The sequence below is a fragment of the Colletotrichum phormii genome (genome assembly GCF_030913505.1).
Source record: "Colletotrichum phormii strain CBS 102054 chromosome Unknown BDP81scaffold_2, whole genome shotgun sequence".
Classification (NCBI taxonomy): domain Eukaryota; kingdom Fungi; phylum Ascomycota; class Sordariomycetes; order Glomerellales; family Glomerellaceae; genus Colletotrichum; species Colletotrichum phormii.
In genome coordinates this window covers 3,536,569-3,556,389 of record NW_026851444.1, presented here as the reverse complement: position 1 = coordinate 3,556,389, position 19,821 = coordinate 3,536,569, and the positions used below count along the sequence as shown (strand labels likewise).

The 19,821-nt window shown below is 50.4% G+C and overlaps 4 protein-coding genes and 1 non-coding gene across 5 annotated transcripts; 2 read left to right on the top strand and 3 right to left on the bottom strand.

Annotated features, from left to right (window-relative positions):
* Nucleotides 1-3,235: 3,235 nt before the first annotated feature.
* Nucleotides 3,236-5,293, bottom strand: BDP81DRAFT_498534 (family 26 glycosyl hydrolase). The gene is made up of 4 exons (XM_060595466.1): nucleotides 4,749-5,293; nucleotides 3,677-4,686; nucleotides 3,428-3,619; nucleotides 3,236-3,358 (listed from the first exon to the last, which is right to left on the bottom strand). Exons 1-4 carry the CDS (start codon nucleotides 4,906-4,908, stop codon nucleotides 3,302-3,304), a joined length of 1,419 nt encoding a protein of 472 aa, XP_060451128.1. The 5' UTR covers nucleotides 4,909-5,293; the 3' UTR covers nucleotides 3,236-3,301.
* A 464-nt stretch (nucleotides 5,294-5,757) lies between these two features.
* On the top strand, nucleotides 5,758-5,822 carry BDP81DRAFT_t53. Its single transcript has one exon. It is a non-coding gene; the product is annotated as a tRNA-Lys (tRNA).
* Nucleotides 5,823-6,104: 282 nt separating this feature from the next.
* On the bottom strand, nucleotides 6,105-7,886 carry BDP81DRAFT_307936 (cytochrome P450; the record flags this gene model as incomplete). Its single annotated transcript, XM_060583407.1, has 5 exons — nucleotides 6,105-6,477; nucleotides 6,549-6,645; nucleotides 6,700-6,892; nucleotides 6,941-7,666; nucleotides 7,731-7,886. The coding sequence occupies 5 exons, from the start codon at nucleotides 7,884-7,886 to the stop codon at nucleotides 6,105-6,107; spliced, it is 1,545 nt and encodes a 514-aa protein (XP_060451127.1).
* An 8,577-nt stretch (nucleotides 7,887-16,463) lies between these two features.
* Nucleotides 16,464-17,715, top strand: BDP81DRAFT_402976 (endoglucanase-6B; the record flags this gene model as incomplete). The annotated part of the gene is made up of 2 exons (XM_060588865.1): nucleotides 16,464-17,160; nucleotides 17,225-17,715. 2 exons carry the CDS (start codon nucleotides 16,464-16,466, stop codon nucleotides 17,686-17,688), a joined length of 1,161 nt encoding a protein of 386 aa, XP_060451126.1. The 3' UTR covers nucleotides 17,689-17,715.
* A 226-nt stretch (nucleotides 17,716-17,941) lies between these two features.
* BDP81DRAFT_308294 (cytochrome P450) lies at nucleotides 17,942-19,804 on the bottom strand (the record flags this gene model as incomplete). Its single annotated transcript, XM_060583444.1, has 4 exons — nucleotides 17,942-18,162; nucleotides 18,256-18,719; nucleotides 18,772-19,533; nucleotides 19,599-19,804. The coding sequence occupies 4 exons, from the start codon at nucleotides 19,802-19,804 to the stop codon at nucleotides 17,942-17,944; spliced, it is 1,653 nt and encodes a 550-aa protein (XP_060451125.1).
* Between the last annotated feature and the right edge of the window lie 17 nt (nucleotides 19,805-19,821).

The window sequence follows — 19,821 nt, the reverse complement described above, 5'->3', positions numbered from 1 at the left end:
CAACTCATCCAGATCCAGACGCAAGTCTTTTCTGCTATTGAGAAATTTCCTCAGACCCTGAGCCGCGGTGCTAAAGAATGACAACTCCAATTCTTGCAGCCTTGGCCAACGCTGGAAGTCGAGCAGCGAAGAAAAGGGTGGCCATTCGGGAGGTTCCATATTTTCGTGGTAGCGAAAATCAAGGATTCGAGATGCAGCTGCAGGTATACGATGTCGAACGCTCCGCGGAAGAGAACATTGACATAATTGGCAACCGGCGGCAAGAACGTCGGCATAGTTTTACAGTCGGGGGAAAGCGGATCAACCTCACACGCAAGCTCGTCTTCGAATATAATTGACAATCTCCGGAGACTCGCCGCGAATTGGCCAAGACTTTTAGCAAGCTTGCTGCGACCTGGATCGAGATTTGCATATAAATCTTTCTTGCCAGGAGTGACGCGGACATTAAATACCTTGAGCCGAACGCCGCGATTCGCCAGCGCAGCAGGCAACTCAACCAGCCAGCGCTGACAAGGAACCGATTGCTTGACAAAATTGGCGTTTGAAACCTCCCAGCACATGGGTGCTGTCATCATCTTGAATAATCCGCCGTTGAGGTAGTCTAGGCTCGATTTCCAGTCGGGGGCGGCAGCGGAGTCCTCGTTGTCGTCGTCGTTGATGTGCAGGACTTGGATGTTCGGCATTTTCGCCAGTGCATCTGCGATCCTTTTGATGAGCAAGGTATAAGAGACACTGAACAACTCCTTCTGCTATGGAATCGACGCTTATACTCCGCATGCGCCGAAAGCATCAATCGGTGATGGGGCCCCTTTGGCTTTCGTGTGCGGACGGCCTTCTCCATCTCGTTGGACTCGATGGCCAGCTGGTCGAGAAGCTTCTGGGGGACGTCAAGTAGCACCTCTGGTTCGTTTGCCGGCTTCATTTCCTCCACCATTTGCTCGACCACCTCCTTCCTCACTTGTGCAAGTGCACGTTGATATTCTTGAAAAAGTTTGAAGTCTCCGGCTAACCCCTTGGAGTAGGAGGCCAAGTTGACTTTCACCTCCACGATGCTGGCCGCAGAATCAGGGTTTTGAGCAATGCTTTCGAAATTGTTGAAAGAGTGAGGGTTGAGTGTGACCTGGACGAAATCTGGGTATGCAGGAACCAATCGTCGGAAGCGTGGACAGGTTGACCGCAAGATCATTGTCTGTCTTGCGTCTCTGGAAACAAAGGGACGCCAGATGCTGTCGTGCTTGACCACTTGCGCGACATGGTCGAAAATGCGGCCCAAGACATTGTCTGGCAGATCGGAGATGTTGAGAGCTCGAGCTTTCTGCGACCCTTCACGCCACATACCCTTCGGGAGGTCTGCCGCAAGGGCGGCTGCGCCCTTGCCGCCATGGCGTTAAATAGAACAACAACAACAACAACAACAACAGATCGGAGATGTTGAGAGCTCGAGCTTTTGCCCCTGTAGCCTTGGCGATGATAGCCTGGAGAAGAGCGGTCCGATTTTTCAGTCTTTCTCTCGCATCTCGGAGATAGATGGCGTCTATGGTAGTGCCCAGATCGCGCTCATCGTAAGTCGAGGTTTCTGAAGTGATGCTATCCACCTCGGACCGCTCTTTGTGAAGAGTGGCCAAGTCGCACTCGGGAAGGCTGGAAAGCGGTCGTTGTTGCTCGAGTACCTCCACCTTGCCAGTGAGCTGGGCAAGGCGATCGGCGACTGTCTCGGATGTCCTACGATTCTTTCGTGGGCCCTGCGATGGTCTCGGACTTCGGGCAGGCAGGATCTCTCAAGCAGGCTGTGCATCTGGTGGACTGGGAGACGAGCAATTCTGGGAAGCTGGAGAGGAGTTGACAGCTGGAGTGGAGGCTTTGCCGAAAATATTCGGGACGCTGGGAGACGCGGACACTAGATTCGAATCGAACACAAATGTAGAGCTCGAAGTGGACTGTTGAGCTGGAGTATTTACGTCGCCGGGCTGATTGCTGTTGATTTGCTGACAGTGAGGCTCCGAGGAGCTCGATGTCGAGCCAGTCTCGCGGGACTCACGGGCTTCAAGGGCGGCCAGCCGCTCGGCGACGAGGGCGCTTGCGCAGAGGATGTCTTCTTGCTTGAACAATGGCATGATGAATTCGACTGACGCCGGAGGGACAACTTTGAAGAATTGAAGATAGGCGAAGGATATGGAACAACCCAACAGTCTAGGTGACTTTCTGAGCAGAAGACCAGCTGAAATCTAGATGTTCTGAGATGATGGAGGTGCGATTGAAGCACCGGGGAGCACGGGAAACTTGCTGAGGTATGTGGCGTTTTGACTGGGTGACTGGTATTGATATCCCATGAACCAGAAAGGGCTTGGGCAGGAAACTTCTCCACTCCGTTTGTCGCTTTATTAAACTTCCGGCGCTTTCTTCCTCTTGAGTGAGTCTTGATGTACGAAATAGTTGATTCAATTTAGTACGGAGTAGCTACTTTGCCTTGCCACTGTGGCACTCCCTGCTCTTCTGTCACGCTGTGGAGAATCGAGAATGATAGCCAATCAGCCAGGGGGTATTCGAACGCGCTCTTTTCGTGACGGACGCGTCTTATTAACCTCCGAGAGAGCATATCTTCGGCAAAGCTCGGGGGTTCGAGCGCTGTGAACTCTGAAGCAGCTCGCAACGGCGCTTCAATTGAAGTCACTGGCGTCGGTCATGACCTCCGTCAGGTCCTTCCAGCAAGCGGCGACGTATAGTTCTATATCAGCTGCCAACATGGGTGGGTGGGAGACAAAGTACGGAGTACATGGATGCGCTTGACCCCTTTCCTGAGTAGGAGATGTTTCGGCAATCTTGGACAGTCGATCGATGGAACCCCCTTCGTATCCTCTACCACGATGACAGTCGCAAGCAGAGGCGAGACCCTTTCGTTCAAGAAGCGACATGTCAGGCGCAAACTCTTATGTCCCAGAAACTTCTTTTCTTCCCTTTTTCTTGACTTTCCTTCTCGTCCAGTCATGCATATACACCTAAAAACGTATTGAACAGAAATTGGGCATTCGTAAAAACCCAACCCAACCCAACCAGGTAGTCTTATTAATCCGATCGCCAGAAGTAAATACACCGGTCACAAGAGAGCGGTTTGATTTTCGGGAAATCCATCCCCAAGGCACCTAAATACATTACTAGTGAGGTTTATCGACACATCATGGAAACCAAAATGGTGGATTTGAAGGCAAGACTCAGCAGTCTTTGATTTTTATACACAGATTTGTCAAAAATATTTACAGAGAAGGTAGCAGAAAAATGTATGCTTTTCTCAAAAACCCAATTCTCACCCTCTCCATCCCTGGATTTCGTCAAGAGTGAGGACATACTCACTCTCATAGATCTATCAAGTCACAAGTGTTAGTACCACAGGTCTAGCACGGCACAGACAGGGGTTCAGTATGCTACATACCTTCTTCAAGTCATCGACACTGTTCCATTCGGTGTTGTTGATGAAGCCATCACTCCAGACGCAGAAGTACAGCCAGTGGGCCTCGTACGCCTGGAGAAGATCGGGGAAGGGAGCGCTGCCGACCTCGGTGGCCGCAATGAGCTTCTTATCCTGGCCGAGAGTGATGAGGTCGTTGTATTGAGTTGTCATGAGCTGTGGTCAGGTTAGCGACGGGTTCTGCATAATGAAAGGGAATGAAGAAGAGCTTACGCCGTGGCCTTGAGCGTAGACGTCAGCACTGAGAACGTCGACGGTATCGTCACCGGGGTACCAGTCCGCAGCAACCGAGTTCCAGATCCAGACAAGGTTGTTCAGCTCGTGGTGGTTGGTGAGACGGTCGTACACCAGAGCCCAAAGCTTCTTACACGCCTCAGGACCCTTGGCTCCCCACCAGAACCACGCACCCTCGGCCTCGTGAAGCGGGCGCCAGAGAACGGGAACACCGGCATCCTGGAGCTTCTTGAGCTGAAAGGCAATGGCGTCGATGTCGCGGATGATGAGGGTGTAGTTGGCGTTGGTGGTGTCAGCGAGGGCAGTCGAGACATCAAAGTCGGTGGCGCGAGTGTAGAATCCGCTCCACCACTTGTTCTCCTCTGTGTCGTAAAGACCCGTGGGCGCGTTCCAGTGCCAGAGCACGGACACGATACCGCCGCGCTCGTGGTGGGTGATGGCCTCCTCGACGGCAGTGCCGACGGTTCCGCGCTCGACGCGGCTGGGCGAGTAGTCCATCAGGTCGACACTGACGAGGGCGGGTGACCTGCCGATGGTCTCATTGATCCAGTTTGCGTAGTTGAGTTCCTGCTGACCAGAGAGGATGTTTTTGCCGTAGATAGAACGAAGGTAGGTGTACAGAGCGTTGGCATCGGCGTTGGCCTTTGCGTTGATGAGGGCCGTGTTGACATTGTGAGGTCCGCGGGCCTCGGTGGGTGTGAGAGTGATGGAGTCGATAAGGTACCATCCCCAGTGCGTGACAATGTCGAGCGTGTTGTTACCTTCGTTGAGCAGCACCTGGCCAGCGGAAACGTTGGCCCAGGTTTCGGTCGCGGCCAGGAGAACCTCGCTGGCGGCACCGCCGTTGAGGATGACATTCGTGCGCTTCTCGCCGTAGATGCCGGCGTATCTAATGTTGAGGTCGAACAGCTTCTGTCCTTCGCCCTGGCAGTCAAGGTTGATGGTAACCTCGTCGGTGGCATCTTCGAAGCCGGTTACGTAGCCGGTACCTTCGGAATACGGCAAGGTTAACAAGCAATACGAGTGAGATTGACAGGCAAACGTGTCATACCTGTGAAGCCAGCTTGCTCAGTCGCGACGGTAGTACCGTTGAGAACTCCATTTTCGGCCTCGTAGACCTTGGCTCCGGTGCTGCCGATGCAGTTCTGCGAATACACGCCAGCGGCAAACGCGAGGACGGCGCGGAGCGAAAGCGCCGTAGATCTCGCCATGATTTCACGGAAGATCAACGCGGGGGTGTTACAACCTAAGAAAGAGAAAAGAATTGAAAAGATCGGTCGAAACGGAATCGTCTCGAGGAACCAAAGGTATGGCTCCGCCGGTGGGATATCTATGCTTATTACAAACGACAGTCGGGTGGCTCTCCTTTCATCTCCAAAGTGTTCCCCCTCATCGTGTCAATCTCGCCATCTACCGTAGGGGGTTCATGAGGGAAGGGTATGGCGATCATTCAGATTCCAGGTGTGACGGAGGTTAATTTTGCGTCTCCACAATCCATCCCGTTTATCTTGACTGAGCATGTTTGCCGGGACCTCATCGCATCGAACCGGGATGTCGGAAGGGGGCTTGGCTTTCATGAATTTGAAGACGGAGTGTGACGCTCCGTGTGCTGTGAGCCTGTGAAAAGGAGGCACACTTTGCGCGGAGCCGACCCCGGCTCGGTACTTTCGTGGCTTCTGGGACCAGATGTCAGGAGACATCTTTATTTGCAGACATAGGCCACACAATTTGAGCAAAATCCAAGAAAAGTAATCTTTGTTCCCTTTCTCTCGCACCTCCGCCGTCCGAAGTGTCTGTTGGGGAAAATTCACCGGCTGTTCATCCGAACTTGACAGTTCCTTATTCATGATGGGTCCTTGTCGATCACACAGCCGGTGGACCGCCGCCAAGGGTTTTACATAAACATGGTTTGGCCCGGTTCGCCGGTCCACTTCGGCCTCACTTAGATTCGAAAATTCTGGTGCCTTTGGGCCTCGGGTCTCGAGGGTATCGTGCCCCGTCTACATAATCCCACCGACGAAGCCAACGCTTCAACAACCAGCAGCTGTGTACAACTGCCCGGCTAGCTCAATCGGTAGAGCGTGAGACTCTTAATCTCAAGGTTGTGGGTTCGACCCGTAAGCTTCATCCTGCGGTCATCAACATCAGTGCAACAACTAACAAATACCAGCCACGTCGGGCTCAATTCCCGTCAGCGATTGAAATCATCTTTTTGCCCATTTGTCGTTGATTTAGATAGTCGAAGATTCGCATATATGTACCTTTTTGATTGCAACTTTGGAATCTTGCATTTTGCTCTGCTGTCATCAAATAGGGTTGAAAATCCTCGTCTCGCCTAGATTATGAGTCTTACTTAAAGCACCTCAGCCCCCCTTTGTGTTCACAGGTAGCCAATTCCGGATCTCAATCAAACCTTCGCCCGCCTTCGAACCTCGACCTCAGCCCCATAGTTTGGCTGTACGATCATTTGCCTGATCTGATTCGGCGGCCTTTCCGTAGTCTCAAGGCCAGCAACACCCTTCAGATGGATGTCATAGTTCATTAACAACTCGATGAATATGCACTTGATCACATAAACAGCGAAGAAGCGCCCCGGACATGCATGCGGGCCGTGCCCAAAGTTGAACGCATCTGGCCCTGTTGTCGCAGCTTGGTGCTTCATCTCACGACCTGGTTGGTCTCGAAGACGAGCGAAACGGAAACCATCGAATTCGCTAGGTGGCGCGTTGCCGGTTTCGGCGTTATACTCTGGGCTGAAAGTCTTCGTTGTGGTAGAGTGACTGAGAGTGTGTGAGCCTCAGTCCAACGTCAAAAATGTGCTTACATGCCTCGAGGCTTCAAAGTGACTTACTACACGGCCCACAAGGGAAAGGAAATGGCTGCTCCAGCAGGCAACTTCATGCCATTTGAAAAGGTCTGATCTTTGCGAAGCCTTCGAGATGTACCGGCTTTTTCTCCGGGTGAGTTTTAAATTTGAGTTTATTACAGGGAGAGTGACTTACCAAGGCTCAATGGACTTGTGCGCTGGCTTTCTTTGATGAAGCTATCAAGCTTCTTGAGTTTGCCCACAGAAGACTTTGACAGAAACACTTGTCCATTTTCGTCACTCTCTACGCCATCTTCCTTGATGACTTCTGCAATCTCCTCACGGAGAGGCTCGATGTATTGGGGGCGGCCAAGCAAGTCGTGAAGAGCCTGGGAGACGTTAGCTCAAGCTTTGAACCAGCCACAGAATTTTCATACCAATGTGGCCGTTCCGGAAGTTGTGTGAATGGCAGCGAATGAAAGCAACATCTGGTTGGTCCCCATTGTCTCAGGAGTCTTCTCTTCGGAGCTCAGATACTTCATCATCCATGACACAAAAGCTCCAGGAGCGCCTGGTTTCGCCGGCTTTTCTTCAGGCAAGTTCTCATCCCGAAGAACTTCCTTGACTAGAGGTCGCATATGTTCATTCGCTTTGTGGAGCGCACGGCGCGTATGCCGCACTTCAGGAAGAAACGGGAGGACGAAAGGCCTGATCCAGGGGTTCCATCGGAGGGCAGCCATGCGACTTTTCCCCACGTCCGTGGCGAAGGTGATTGAAGCCTGGATCCAATCCTCCTCGCGACTCAAAGGCAGGCCAACGAAGACTCGGCCACTCATCAGGCCAATCATGCGGAGAACCATGTGGTACGTATTGAACGTCTTCCACTCTGCCGAATCCCCAATCAGCTGGTTCAAGCCGAACTTGGCTTCCTCCTGTATTGGTCGGAGGACACCGGACATATTCCTTGTCAAGTCGACCCGTACAGCCTCGATTACTTCTCCTCGACTTTCTCCGACGTGAGTGTAACGGCCGAGGAAGATGTCATAGATCTCAGCCGCAAAGGACATCTCCGTGTCTGGTGCTTGGATGACCTCCTGGTACAGGTTCATTGGAAGCATGACCCGTGGGGGGTCACTTGGAACCACAAACGCCGTGTCTTGATACTGCCATTTGGGTCTCGATTAACTGACGACTCACTAAAGAGAACAGAACGCCTGGCATAATCACCTTTTGATAGCCGTCGATGATAGCGGAGGACAGATTTTGTTGATCGGGAGACCCGACAAGTGGAAGCCCATAATTCGGCTTAATCTTCTTGCGCAGTCGACCAAATGCGATTATCACAGCCGCGAGAGCGACCGGTGCCCATAGTAGCCACATCATGTTTTCGATATTCCGAAGAGCACAGGCTGATGATGCCAGATGTTTATCGACGAGGTCGATAAACATCCCTAAAAGTCCAACTTGCGGAAGAATCGGATCTTTGTACTCTGTACGACACCATCTGAACGATGAACGTCGCACTTTGTCATACAGTCCGAACGGACTACGGATTACTAGAACGGCATCTCCGCGTTCCCCACGTGTATTCGGGGCCCTTTAATCCTCTCGTTTTCGCAAACCTTAGCGGTGACGTACAATCAGGGAGCAAAAATTCGCCGACGGAGGCGGGGGAAAGCTTACTGAGACCCTGCCACCCTGCCACCTTGGATCCTTCGCGTACGAGATGCTGACCGTGTTTGGCAGATCGTATCAGCGCTAGAGCCACTAGAGTGTCGCGAGGGCGTAAGCAACTTGTTTCTCGCGTAAAGGAAAAAGAAAACATAACAGTGGTAGAACCTTTTTCGACTGCCAAATCATTCCCCGAACGGTGATAAGCTGCCGACACTCGTTCTATGTTTCATGGGATATCCCCGGCAAGCTGGCGGTCAGACGGTTGACTGCTTGGTTGCATAGAAATCGTCGATTTGGAAGGTAGGATGCCCGCTAAGATGCTGACATCTGCAAGGATGTTCTTCTAGCTCGTGTGACAATCAACCTGGCAAGAATGCATTGGTCGGCGCCGTTGAAAAAAAAAAAAGAATGGATGGAACGCTTTCCGGCCGTACTTCGACATCACTTGTCACTTCGGAGCCATTGACATAAAACTGTCGGAACAGCAAGGCTGATAAGGAGCAATGGGCAGGTATCGTGGGCTGGCTGGCGCCTGCCCTGGGCGAAGTGGGACAACTGGCTTAGTCACCACGGCCGGTTAAGGTGGGGCAGCCACCCAGGCCGTCACTACCTACTTCGACCGACCCCTGCCCACAATGTAAATAGGAACAAGAACAACAACAGCAATTATCACGGACATCGACGTGATTGTTGCCGAAGATACACCCTCATGAGGAAATGTATCACGCCTGTGATACCAAAAAAAACGATAGATGTGGCATTGAATCCGTCGGAAGATAGAGGATGACGAAGCCCCTGAGGAACCGAAAATCCTTCTGCTAACGATGTTAGATCAACTGGATATTGCACATTTTGCTCTTGACACTATGGTGATGATCTGGACGTTTGCTGTCTTCTCAGAAGACATAGTCCTAACACTGGCGAGTGCTACAGTTATTCTCACGTATTGATGATTTCTCCACTATACGACAAAGATGTGTACGATCGAAGCTCCAGTCTCTTCTGCAGAGAGGGGCGTCAAGAGCGATGAGATCTGTTGGTTCACGGGGTCGTATACGACAAGATAGTGGTAGCAATTATCACTCGTCTGTTGGTGACCCTATTGCTTGTTCTTCTTGTTGTTCTGTCTTACATTGTAGGCAGGAGTCGGTCGAAGTAGGTAGTGACGGCCTGGGTGGCTGCCCCACCTTAACCGGCCGTGGTGACTAAGCCAGTTGTCCCACTTCGCCCAGGGCAGGCGCCAGCCAGCCCACGATACCTGCCCATTGCTCCTTATCAGCCTTTGCTGTTCCAACAACAGAACTTCTGAACACATACCTCGAAAGGTACCCACTGTTAGTAATTGTTAAGGTTATAGAGGGCTACGGCCCACTGCACTATCATCTCTCAACATCAGCCCATACGAGCTAAATTCCACGACCATAGCGGTCTCCCTAGATATAGGGCCATCGATCACGGTTCACGGGGACGCCAGTATATATCGGCGGTCGGGACGAGTCCGGAAGCCGACTACAAAGGTCAGAGTGGTTAAGCAGGTTAACTACCAGGACAACTCTGAGCTTAAAGACGAGATCAACAAGCTTTCGAATCTTATCCAGGACCTCCTACGTCGGGACGCCGAGAGGGAACAGTTTTTAAAAGACTGTTTAACAAAGATCGAATCCTTGGAGAGAGAGCTTCAGGAGGAGAAACAGCGTTCAAACCGGCATCAACGTGGTCTAGCAAGGTCTATATACACTATTGGCACAGGGCCTAGCGAGACTGACCTGAGTTCCCAGGGGCATCCCTCGCACACAACCCAGAACCAGCCGCCCCCAGTCCGTTCATACGCGGCGGCGGCGAGCCAGCCACTGTCCAGAAGACAGGATAAACCCACGCCAGCCAAACAAGCCGCAAAACAAGCTACAAACCGGGCGGCCTTAAAGGATCTACACGTCTTCGCGCATCTATCGCCTAAAAGCCCGCTTCGGAACGAGAAAGCCTATAATATATATACCTTCGTTCGGGAAAGGCTAAGTCCCCAAGCCCGAGAAGCCCTCAAGGGGATCGACTATGTTAAGATAGGATTAGCACTCCTACCTTCGTTAATGGATGGTGTAAAAGTCCTATTAGAGAATAGAGAACAGATCGCTGCCCTTCTCTAAGCGTAAGCGATCGAGTAACGCGATACCTGGATCCGAGCCTATATCGTAAACGTCCCTTACACTAGGTATTGTCTAGTAACCAATACTGAGCTAGAAATCACGACCGAGGAGCTCCTTGAAGAGATCCAGGTCTCGACGAAAGTTAAGCCTGAAAAAGCATACTTCTCTAGGAAGGACGAAGTCGAAAGGCTAGGCACGGTAACAGCCTGGTTCAAGGCGGAAGCCGTAAGGCAACTTCTAAGACGCCTCCGTTTGATAGGGGCCAGCGTTTATGTAAACCTGTAGTTCCCGAAGGAGAAGAGGTCTCCTTAATGTCTCCGCTGCGGCGGTTTTCACAGCGAACGAACGTGCACCAGAAGGAAGAGATGCCTCAAGTGCAGCTCTCCTTCCTACACAACTGATCAACACCGGGCACCCTGCGGCGGCACTGAGGGTCACGATGGCTGCGACTGCCCCTTTAAATGCCCGTCGTGTAACGGGCCTCACGCCGCCTTCGATACGACTTACCCTATCCAACCCAAAGTGGTAAAGGGGGTAGTCCAGAGGAGGGATAAGGCTTAGCTACGGGCTATCCGAGCTGAGGGAGAAAGATTATAGAGAAATACGACCCAACAGTCGCATCGACATTCCCGTAAAGAAGAACAAGCGATAGACTATACCCCGGCAAATAAAACATAAAAAAAGAATATAACGTTAGCCCTTTAAAACCTTACAAATTATATAAGCGAATGTAAGTAGGCGGGTATCCGCCTACGAAACAGCACTAAACCTAGCTTACGTAGCCCAGATCGATATATTCCTAATATAAGAGCCGTCTATCCGTTCGGAGGAGAGGAGGCTTACAAGACACCACCCAGGTTTTGAGACTTTCACCCCAGTAGATAACTGGACCGAAGACCGTCCTAGGGTACTTACTTACCTCCGTAGAGGAACTAGGGTACGAGGCGTATAAATACGGCCTCTACCCGATCTATCCATAGACCTACTCTTCTTACGACTCCTCTCAGGAACGAAGGAGGTCCTTACAGTTATTGACGTATATAACGCCCCTCGTAGCTCTCTGCGATCTGGCCAGGCTCTCAGGAACATCCTAGCGGCCTGGCAACCCAAACCTGAGGATCGAGTACTGATTGCGGGGGATTTTAACTTACACCATTGGACGTGGTAGCCCGAGGCCACGAGTTCCCCGGACGCTGAAAACCTAGTAGAATGGGCAGAAGCCGCTAGCCTTGTCCTAATGTCACCTATAGGTGAACCCACGCACAAAGGCGGCAACACCCTAGATTTATACTGGGCGTCCAGCAACCTCCATGGGGCTTCCACCAGCATAGAAACGTCACTACACACGACATCAGACCACGAATCTCTGCTTACCCGGGTCCCCTTGGCCCTGATCGATTCACCCAGCCAGACCCCGGGAAGGTTTCGGCTCGACACCATTAACCCTAAGCTTTTCCTCGGCATCATTAAACGCAACTTATAACCCATGCGCCGCACTGCAAGCAACATCCAAGACCCACAGTCTTTAGATCTCCTAGCACAACAGCTTACGGACTGTCTTATTAAAGCACTCACGGCTTCCACAAAGCGCACGCTCGGGAAAGGTACAGGGAGACCATACTGGAGCGAGAGCTACACACGTAAATACCGAGCCTATACGAGTAAGCGAGCAATATTAGCAAGACTCCGCATAGCCGGAGTGAACTGCTAATGGGAAGAAGAGGAGGTCGAAGCTCTAAAACAGGACTTCCTCTACGAGTTTAAACGCTCCAAGGATACCTTTTAGAAAGATAAGATCTCCTCAGCCTCCTTAAGCAAAGATATATTTAAAATAGTCGGTTTGCATAAAGCCATAGGATCCTTTCAGACCCCGCCACTCCGAGATATAGACAACCAAAACACGCTTATCTTACAACCAAAAGAGAAGCGCGACTGATTTACCCGCGTCCTCCTTAGAAACGCTGCAATCTCCGAGGACATACCAACAGAAAGCCCAGTCTTACAAAGGCAAGCTACGCTTCCCTTCCCGCAGGTTACGAAGGACGAGGTACGGTCTTCGGTTCTCACCGCGGGAAACACGACTCCTGGGACCGACGGAATCACTACGACTACTTTAAAAATAGCATAGCCAGTTATCAAGGATATTATCCTCTTACTTTATAGCGGGTATATACGCGAGGGTTGGCATCCTACTTGTTTTAAAAAAGTAACTCTCGTGATCCTAGCAAAACCGGGAAAAAGAGATAAGACACTCCCGCGCTCCTATAGGCCAATTACGCTCTTGGCCGTCCTCGGAAAAGGCTTGGAGAGACTCATCGCTAGACGACTTGCCTAGATCGTAATTAAACATCGTGTTCTACATAATCAATAGTTTAGAGCACTCCCTCTTCGCTCTTATAGCGACCTTATCGCAGCGGCCATCCACGACATCGAGTGCGCCTAGCAAAGAGGCCTAGTTACCTTTATACTTACGCTCGATATAAAAGGGGCTTTCGACGCCGTGCTCCCAGGACGACTAGTCCGACGCCTCTACGAACAAGGATGGCCGGAGAACCTCGTACGCTAGGTCTCAAGCTTTGTTACCGGAAGGAGAGCTAGAATAAGACTTAATGGGGAGGTAGGAGACGTCTTCGGTCTCGAATACGGACTACCACAAGGCTCACCCGTATCTACCATTCTATTCATACTCTATATCGAACCTCTTTTTAAGCTAGGTATAGCTCGCTTAGGAAGGAAGCGATCTCGTTTCGGCTATACCGATAACGTTGCTATCTTAGTAAGCTCAACATCACTAAAGAACAACTATAACATCCTAACTAAGGAATGCAAAGAAACCTTAGGATGGGGCGCGACGGAAGGAATCACTTTTGACCTCGATAAGTCCGAACTGATCCACTTCACTAAGAGACGAAAAGACGGAAACCTATTAATCACAGTAAGTTTACCAGATAGGAAGTATTAACGTTATATAGTTTAGGTCATCAAAAAAGGCTCTTCTCTACGCTGGCTCGGCGTTCACTTCGACCGTAAACTCATATTCAAAAGTTACGTAAGAAACCTCTCCGTAAAAGCATACTAAGTAGTTATTAGACTACGGGGACTAGGGAACACTATCTAGGGCGCGCCTACGTACTTACTTCATCGAGCAATCACCTCTTATATATTACCTACTCAGTACTATATATCTAAAGTATGGTGGCCCGGTAAGAGCCGGATAAAGAATAGACGTACTATCTTAAACGGCGTTAGTAATCTACTATACCAACTAGACGCGACGCAAACCAAAGCCATTAGAGCGATGGTCCCCGTATACAGAACTACGCCTATACCGATCCTATAGCGCGAGGCGGCTCTACCCCCAACAGAGGTGATACTGGACGCGAAGCTCCACATAGCGTCCACCAGAATCCATCGTCTGGACGAGCGATACCCTCTCCGAACGAGACTCAGGGACAAATCAGGACTAGACTCACGGCTACGACGAATGGTAAGCCTCGTAAGCAAAAACACTAAATATATCGATCCGTTAGAACTCCCCCCTTGGGAGCAACTAGCGGACTAGTAGATAGCCCTCGCCAGGGTCGGCTACGAACCTAATAAGACTAAAGAAGAACAGGCCCTCTCCTTTGTAAGCAGGATAGCAACTTTCTCTAAGCGGGATATTATTATCTATAACTTACTAATAGGTCCTAAATATCGGACGGTAGTAGCACCTCCGCCGGAGTAGGCTAGGTAGGGTACTAAGCTACACGGCAGATCTTCTGCGGATCCGAACCACTCGGCTCCCAAACTGAGGTATATGATGCGGAGGTATATGCTGCATATCACGGCCTGATAGAAGCCACCCGGGCTCCTACGGCTCGTATGGTAGATAACGTCCACATCTACCTTGACAACCTCGCAGTCGCGGCTAGACTATACTCCCAGAGCACAGGAAGCAGCCAGGCTAGATTTAGGGCCTTCAATAGGCTCTCTTCCTCCTGGACTCGGAGACAAAGAGAGAGCTGGACAACCCCCGGCAGGGTTTATGTTTGGTGGTGCCCTGGGTACACGGGAGTACCAGGAAATGAAGAAGCGGATGCTCTAGCCAAGGAAGCCTGCAAACTAATCCCAAAATCACAACCACAGCCCTCATTAGCGCACCTAGAAAGGCAAAGCTAAAGCAGCTGCCTTCCAAGCCTTTGCCAGAAAATGGCTATCCCAATGCCCTCGGCAATATGCCGACCTCGAGATAATTCTTCACCCCAAGCCGCCCGAACTCCGCCTCCCTCGGCACTTACTAGGAAGGCTATACGTAGCAAGATCCCATCATAGAGACTTTGCAGCATACCACGAGAGATTCGCTCATCAAGATGTGTTGCTCAACTATAGCTGTGGGAAACCCAAGTCACCAGTCCATTTCTACTTCTATAAGCGTAGACGCAAAGCTACACCGCGCTACCTCCGCTAACGTATGGCCAAAGCAAGGATTGATTTCTTGTTAGGTTCTACTAAGGGAGCCTCTCTTCTATGCCAATGGATAGAGGAGACTAATTTCTTTTCCGAAATTTGCCCGAGTCATTGAATAGGAACGTTAGGTGAAGACGGTAGCCTGTAACATAGTTTAGATTAGTATAGACCATGTCGGCATAGCGCCCGGCACGTCCTTTTGTTACCAGACGTTAAATACATCATCATCATCATCATCATCATCATCATCATCATCATCATCATCATGTTCCAACAAGATCTTATTACCCGCGATCCATGCTTCTAGGCGAAGTACATATAGATTCGAGATGTCAAGGTTGTTTCAATCTTTATGATATCGTTGGTGTGATATGAAGAACACATGAAACAAAATCACCAAGTTTGTGCATTAATCGTACAACGTAGTGGGGTCGTAGTACTGGTAGTTTAAATGCTTCATGTTCGATTTGAAGACTTGGAAGTCGCAAGATGGACAGTGTCTTGTTAGAAACTAAACACAACGATAGGGTTCGAGGTTCTCTAAATACAACGGATTCTGTTGGTATACACGTCAGCAGGGCAACCGTACGGTTGGAACGAAGTGTCAATAATGCTCTATTATTGCTGCGTCTGGAGGTGGAGGGAGGAGATTGTGGGCAGAGCCCACGATCTCCCAGAAGTGGTATGTAAGTGAAAGGGCCGTTTTTAAGTGCCCATACCGCCTTCCAGATCCATCTTTTCTGCCGACTGCTCAGAGATCCAACAGATTCAATAAATAGCCCGGCGACATGAGTCGTCGCCACACGCATAGTGCTCGCTGGTAGTGTAAGTCAGCCCTTCCTGGTTGGAGAGCCTGCCGCTCCGTAAAATTCCATTCGATTAAAGCGATGAGAAATTATCCAAAACCAATCATCACATCACAGGAGTTCTATGTAGGTAGGCCAGCTAGACTCTAGTACGCCCCGTGTATTATCGTCCTTATGCCCCATGGGTTGACGGTACGATAACCCGATATCCCGAACCAAGAACTATTAAAGACCACGTGCACCACCCTCCATCGTCAGTAAGTCATGTTTCTGAAACACTTGATGTCTTTACCGTTCCATTACAGGCCCACAATATGATTTTCATGAGGCCAGTTGTCCAGAGGCGAGCGGCCCGGCACGTGGCTCCGGATTGGGATTTCGGAGGGGAAGCCGTCGGTTCCAATCAGGGATCTTGGCCTTGCTCGGCAATTCGAGCATTTAGCTATCTTCCGACTAATCAGATCTAGCCGCCTGCCAGGGACGGCAGCCGGAACCAAACGAATGTTTGTTACTGCAATCTATCTCGCACATCTCACCACCACATATTGCACCAAGTTTGGTTCTTGGCCCTGGATCGTGCGTCGATCCTCTCTCAAATAGGCTTCTCGGATAGAGGGCTGTATTTACGGTCCTTTGGTACCGCAAAACCGTCGCATTGTGACGAGGCGCCCTTGTTTCCGTTCTAGACATGGCGATGTTTGCCCGGGGCTGGAAGAGATGCCGCCATAGCAAAGGAGATCAATGTGTCAACTCTCGGGCTATAAGAAGCAGCAACTTTGCTGTACGGAAAACATGTTGCGACTTGGTTGATATCTCCACAAGCAAACCTGCCTTCTGAGTAGCTGCCGTAGCTGAAGTTTCGCCATTCGATTTGGTCAGTCGTCAAAATGCATTTCGCTTCACTTCTCACTCTTCTTTACACCCTTGGAGCAGTATCAGCATCATCACGCTTTGGTACTAGAGGGCATCACTTTCGCCGTGCAGGCACCGGCAACGACACAACAAACCCATTCGACGGGAAGAAGCTCTACGCCAATCCAGACTGGGCCGATAAGCTTGAACAGACTCATGATGCATTCGTGGCAAAGGGAGACACCGTAAACGCAGGCAAGGTCAGAACCATCCAGGACATTGGTACATTTGTCTGGATCGCGGACGTTGCGGGTCTGGCCAATATTGACACGGCTATTGAACGAGCCCGCGTCGTCCAATCCAAGACGGGCGAGCAGCAGATTGTTGGTCTGGTGCTCTACGACCTCCCCGACAGAGACTGCAGTGCAGGAGAGAGTGCTGGCGAATTTAGCAGCGAGAACAATGGGCTTAAGTTGTACAAGGAGACTTTCATCAAACCGTACGCGGAGAAGCTGGCTGCTGCCAGTGACCTGACCTTTGCGGTTGTTCTGGAGCCGGATTCCCTGGCGAACCTTGTGACTAATTTGGGAATCGAGTTTTGTGCCAAGGCGCAACCAGTGTATGAGGAAGGTATTGCGTATGCCATTTCAAGCTTGCAGTATGATCATGTCAATCTCTACATCGATGCTGCTCATGGTGGTTGGTTAGGCTGGGACGATAACCTGGCGCCTTGTAAGTATATGTCGAAACATCGAAACCACATACATATAAGGATATGAGCTGACAATCAACACAGCCGCAAAACTTTTTGCCAAGGTCGTCCAGAGAGCTGGTAACAACACCAAGATCCGCGGTTTCTCCACCAACGTCTCAAACTACAATCCCTTCCACGCCGATCCTCGCGCAAACTACACAGAATGGAGCAACTCGTATGACGAGAACAACTACGCGCTATCCCTTTCTCCCCATCTCGAAGCCGAAGGTTTGCCATCGAGGTTCATCATCGATCAAGGCCGTGTTTCCAACAGCAGAGCTGAGTGGGGTGAATGGTGCAACGTCCACCCCGCCGGCTTCGGTATGCAGCCCGGCACGCCGGAGACCAACACCCACGTCGACTCCATTGTGTGGGTTAAGCCCGGAGGAGAGAGTGATGGACGATGCGGACTTGAGGGTGCGCCCAGAGCTGGTGCTTGGTTTGATGAATATGTGCAGATGTTGGTCGAGAATGCGGACCCATCTATCCTTCCGAGTGACGCCTGAGAAGTAGTCTTTGTTTCATTTCCGACGAGGACTCCCTAGTAATGGGCTATCTTCGTAGGAATTTCTTCTTGTTCATAGTAGTTGGTCAGTAGAAGTACATAAGGCACAAATCGACCAGAGATTTTACGTTACTGATACAGTCAGTCGAAGTTCTGAACACATACGTCATACTTGAATTACCAAGGACCATCGACATGCCTTGTCGTATATTACATCATGTACTATGTCATATTGAGACGTAAATCTACAAGAATCACCAAAGTTTCTTCCATCGTACCTTGACATCGCGATCCGGTGGAACAGCAGCTGTACCAAAGTACCGCTCATCATCCACTGGGGATCGATCAGATTTTGACCCGTCCAAGTTTGTCCACTCAACAAACTCCATGTCAAATTTTGTGACAAGGATGGCAATTGTAAGGAGAATTTCTTGTTTGGCAAAGAACCGCCCTGGACACATCGAAGGTCCACCACCTGTGCGAGCCATTATGTCAGTTGGTCTACTGTTCAAGGTGTTCCAAGACGTCCTGAGTAATTGGGGGAAAAATATTGAAGTGGTTAACTTACCAAAGGGAATGAATTCGTTGGACTTTCCGGCCAAGACGAACTGCCTTTCAGTGGTAAATCGACCAGTATTTTCTTCCACTTTTTTGACATGCTTGACATGTCTTTCTGCCCAGAACTCCGCAGCAGGATGTCCTCCCTGGCTCCATATGTTCTCATCCAAGTGCACGAGATGTGTCGGAGCTTGTATCATTGAACCCTTTTTCAAGCGGAAGCCGTGGAGCGTGGTAGTCTCGATGACTTCTCTGGAGAGCGCAATGGAGACGTGAAGACGCATGCACTCTGTGTACACAGACTGCATCAGTGGCATGGAGACGAGCTTGGACACGTCGAAGGATCGCTTCCCGGTGACAGGGTCCACGTTGAGGGTCTGGAGAGCTTCGCTGCGAACTGCCTGCAACAGTTCGCGATCTCGCAGGAGCTCAATCATCGCCCATGTGGTAATCGGTATGGTGTTTGCGTTTATACTAACCGATAAGCATCAACATTAATCCAAGATCAATACGTTGTTACACTTACCCAAAAATTGCAATCATGTAGAATCCAGCTTTGGTCTCCGGAGCCATGTCTGTATCCTGAAGCCATTTGATAATCTTGCGAACGTAGCTTGACCCGAATATGGGCTCCCAGGGAGATTTCGCCCTAGGACCATCCCAATCAAAATTTGCAAAGGCTTCTTTCAGATACTTTTGCGTCATGCCGTTCAGTTTATCGCGTTCATTCACCGGTTTGCTGTTGATCCACTTCGGTAGGCCGTACACAACCTGGAAAGCGATGCTGTCGAATCGCCAAAACTGTTCAACATAGTCCGGGACCATATCTAATAGCTTGGTACCACAAAACGATTTGATGGCGCTTGAACACATTTCTTTCCTCAAGAAATCCAGAAGACGAACAGTCGCCCATTGGCCTAGAGGCTGCTTTTCCAAAGCCTCGTCGAAGAATTTCGTGTAAGTCTCTGCTAAATGAGCAGTGGGCTCTGCGCGTGATAGGTTTTCGACAGTAATATGGTGCAAAGTGTACCAGAATCGCTCCTCTTGCGGTGTATTCTCGTAGCCTGGCGCAGGTATTCTTTGTCGCCCTGATTGGTCGTTTGCGAACTTGGCGACATCTTTCTCAGCTGAACCTTGCAGATTTCGCATGACCAGTAGGATGAACTTGTTCGAGCTGATGCTGGTCGATGAGCGAAACATTGCTTGAACGCTTTCTCCTCCTTGTACAAAGTAAACGCGCATGGGGCCCAAGTAGAATTTGACGATGTTGCTATATTTCATGGTGCGACTAACAAGATCAGAGTCAGCTGCGCTTCAACTCTATGAGCATTGGAACATTTGTAATTGAAATACCTTGCACGCTTCATGAGCGTCTTACTATCTGTCATGTACTGGTAGGTATTGCTGATGAATGGCACGATCTCGGGGAGTGATGGCGGCTCATCTTGACTTGACCGCCGGAGGCAAACCAGGCACAGTACGGGTATCAAAAGTACTATGGCCGCCGTTGTAGGATGGCTAAAGATCCACTCAAATACTCCCAATATTTTGGAAGGCATTGTGGGCATGAAGACTG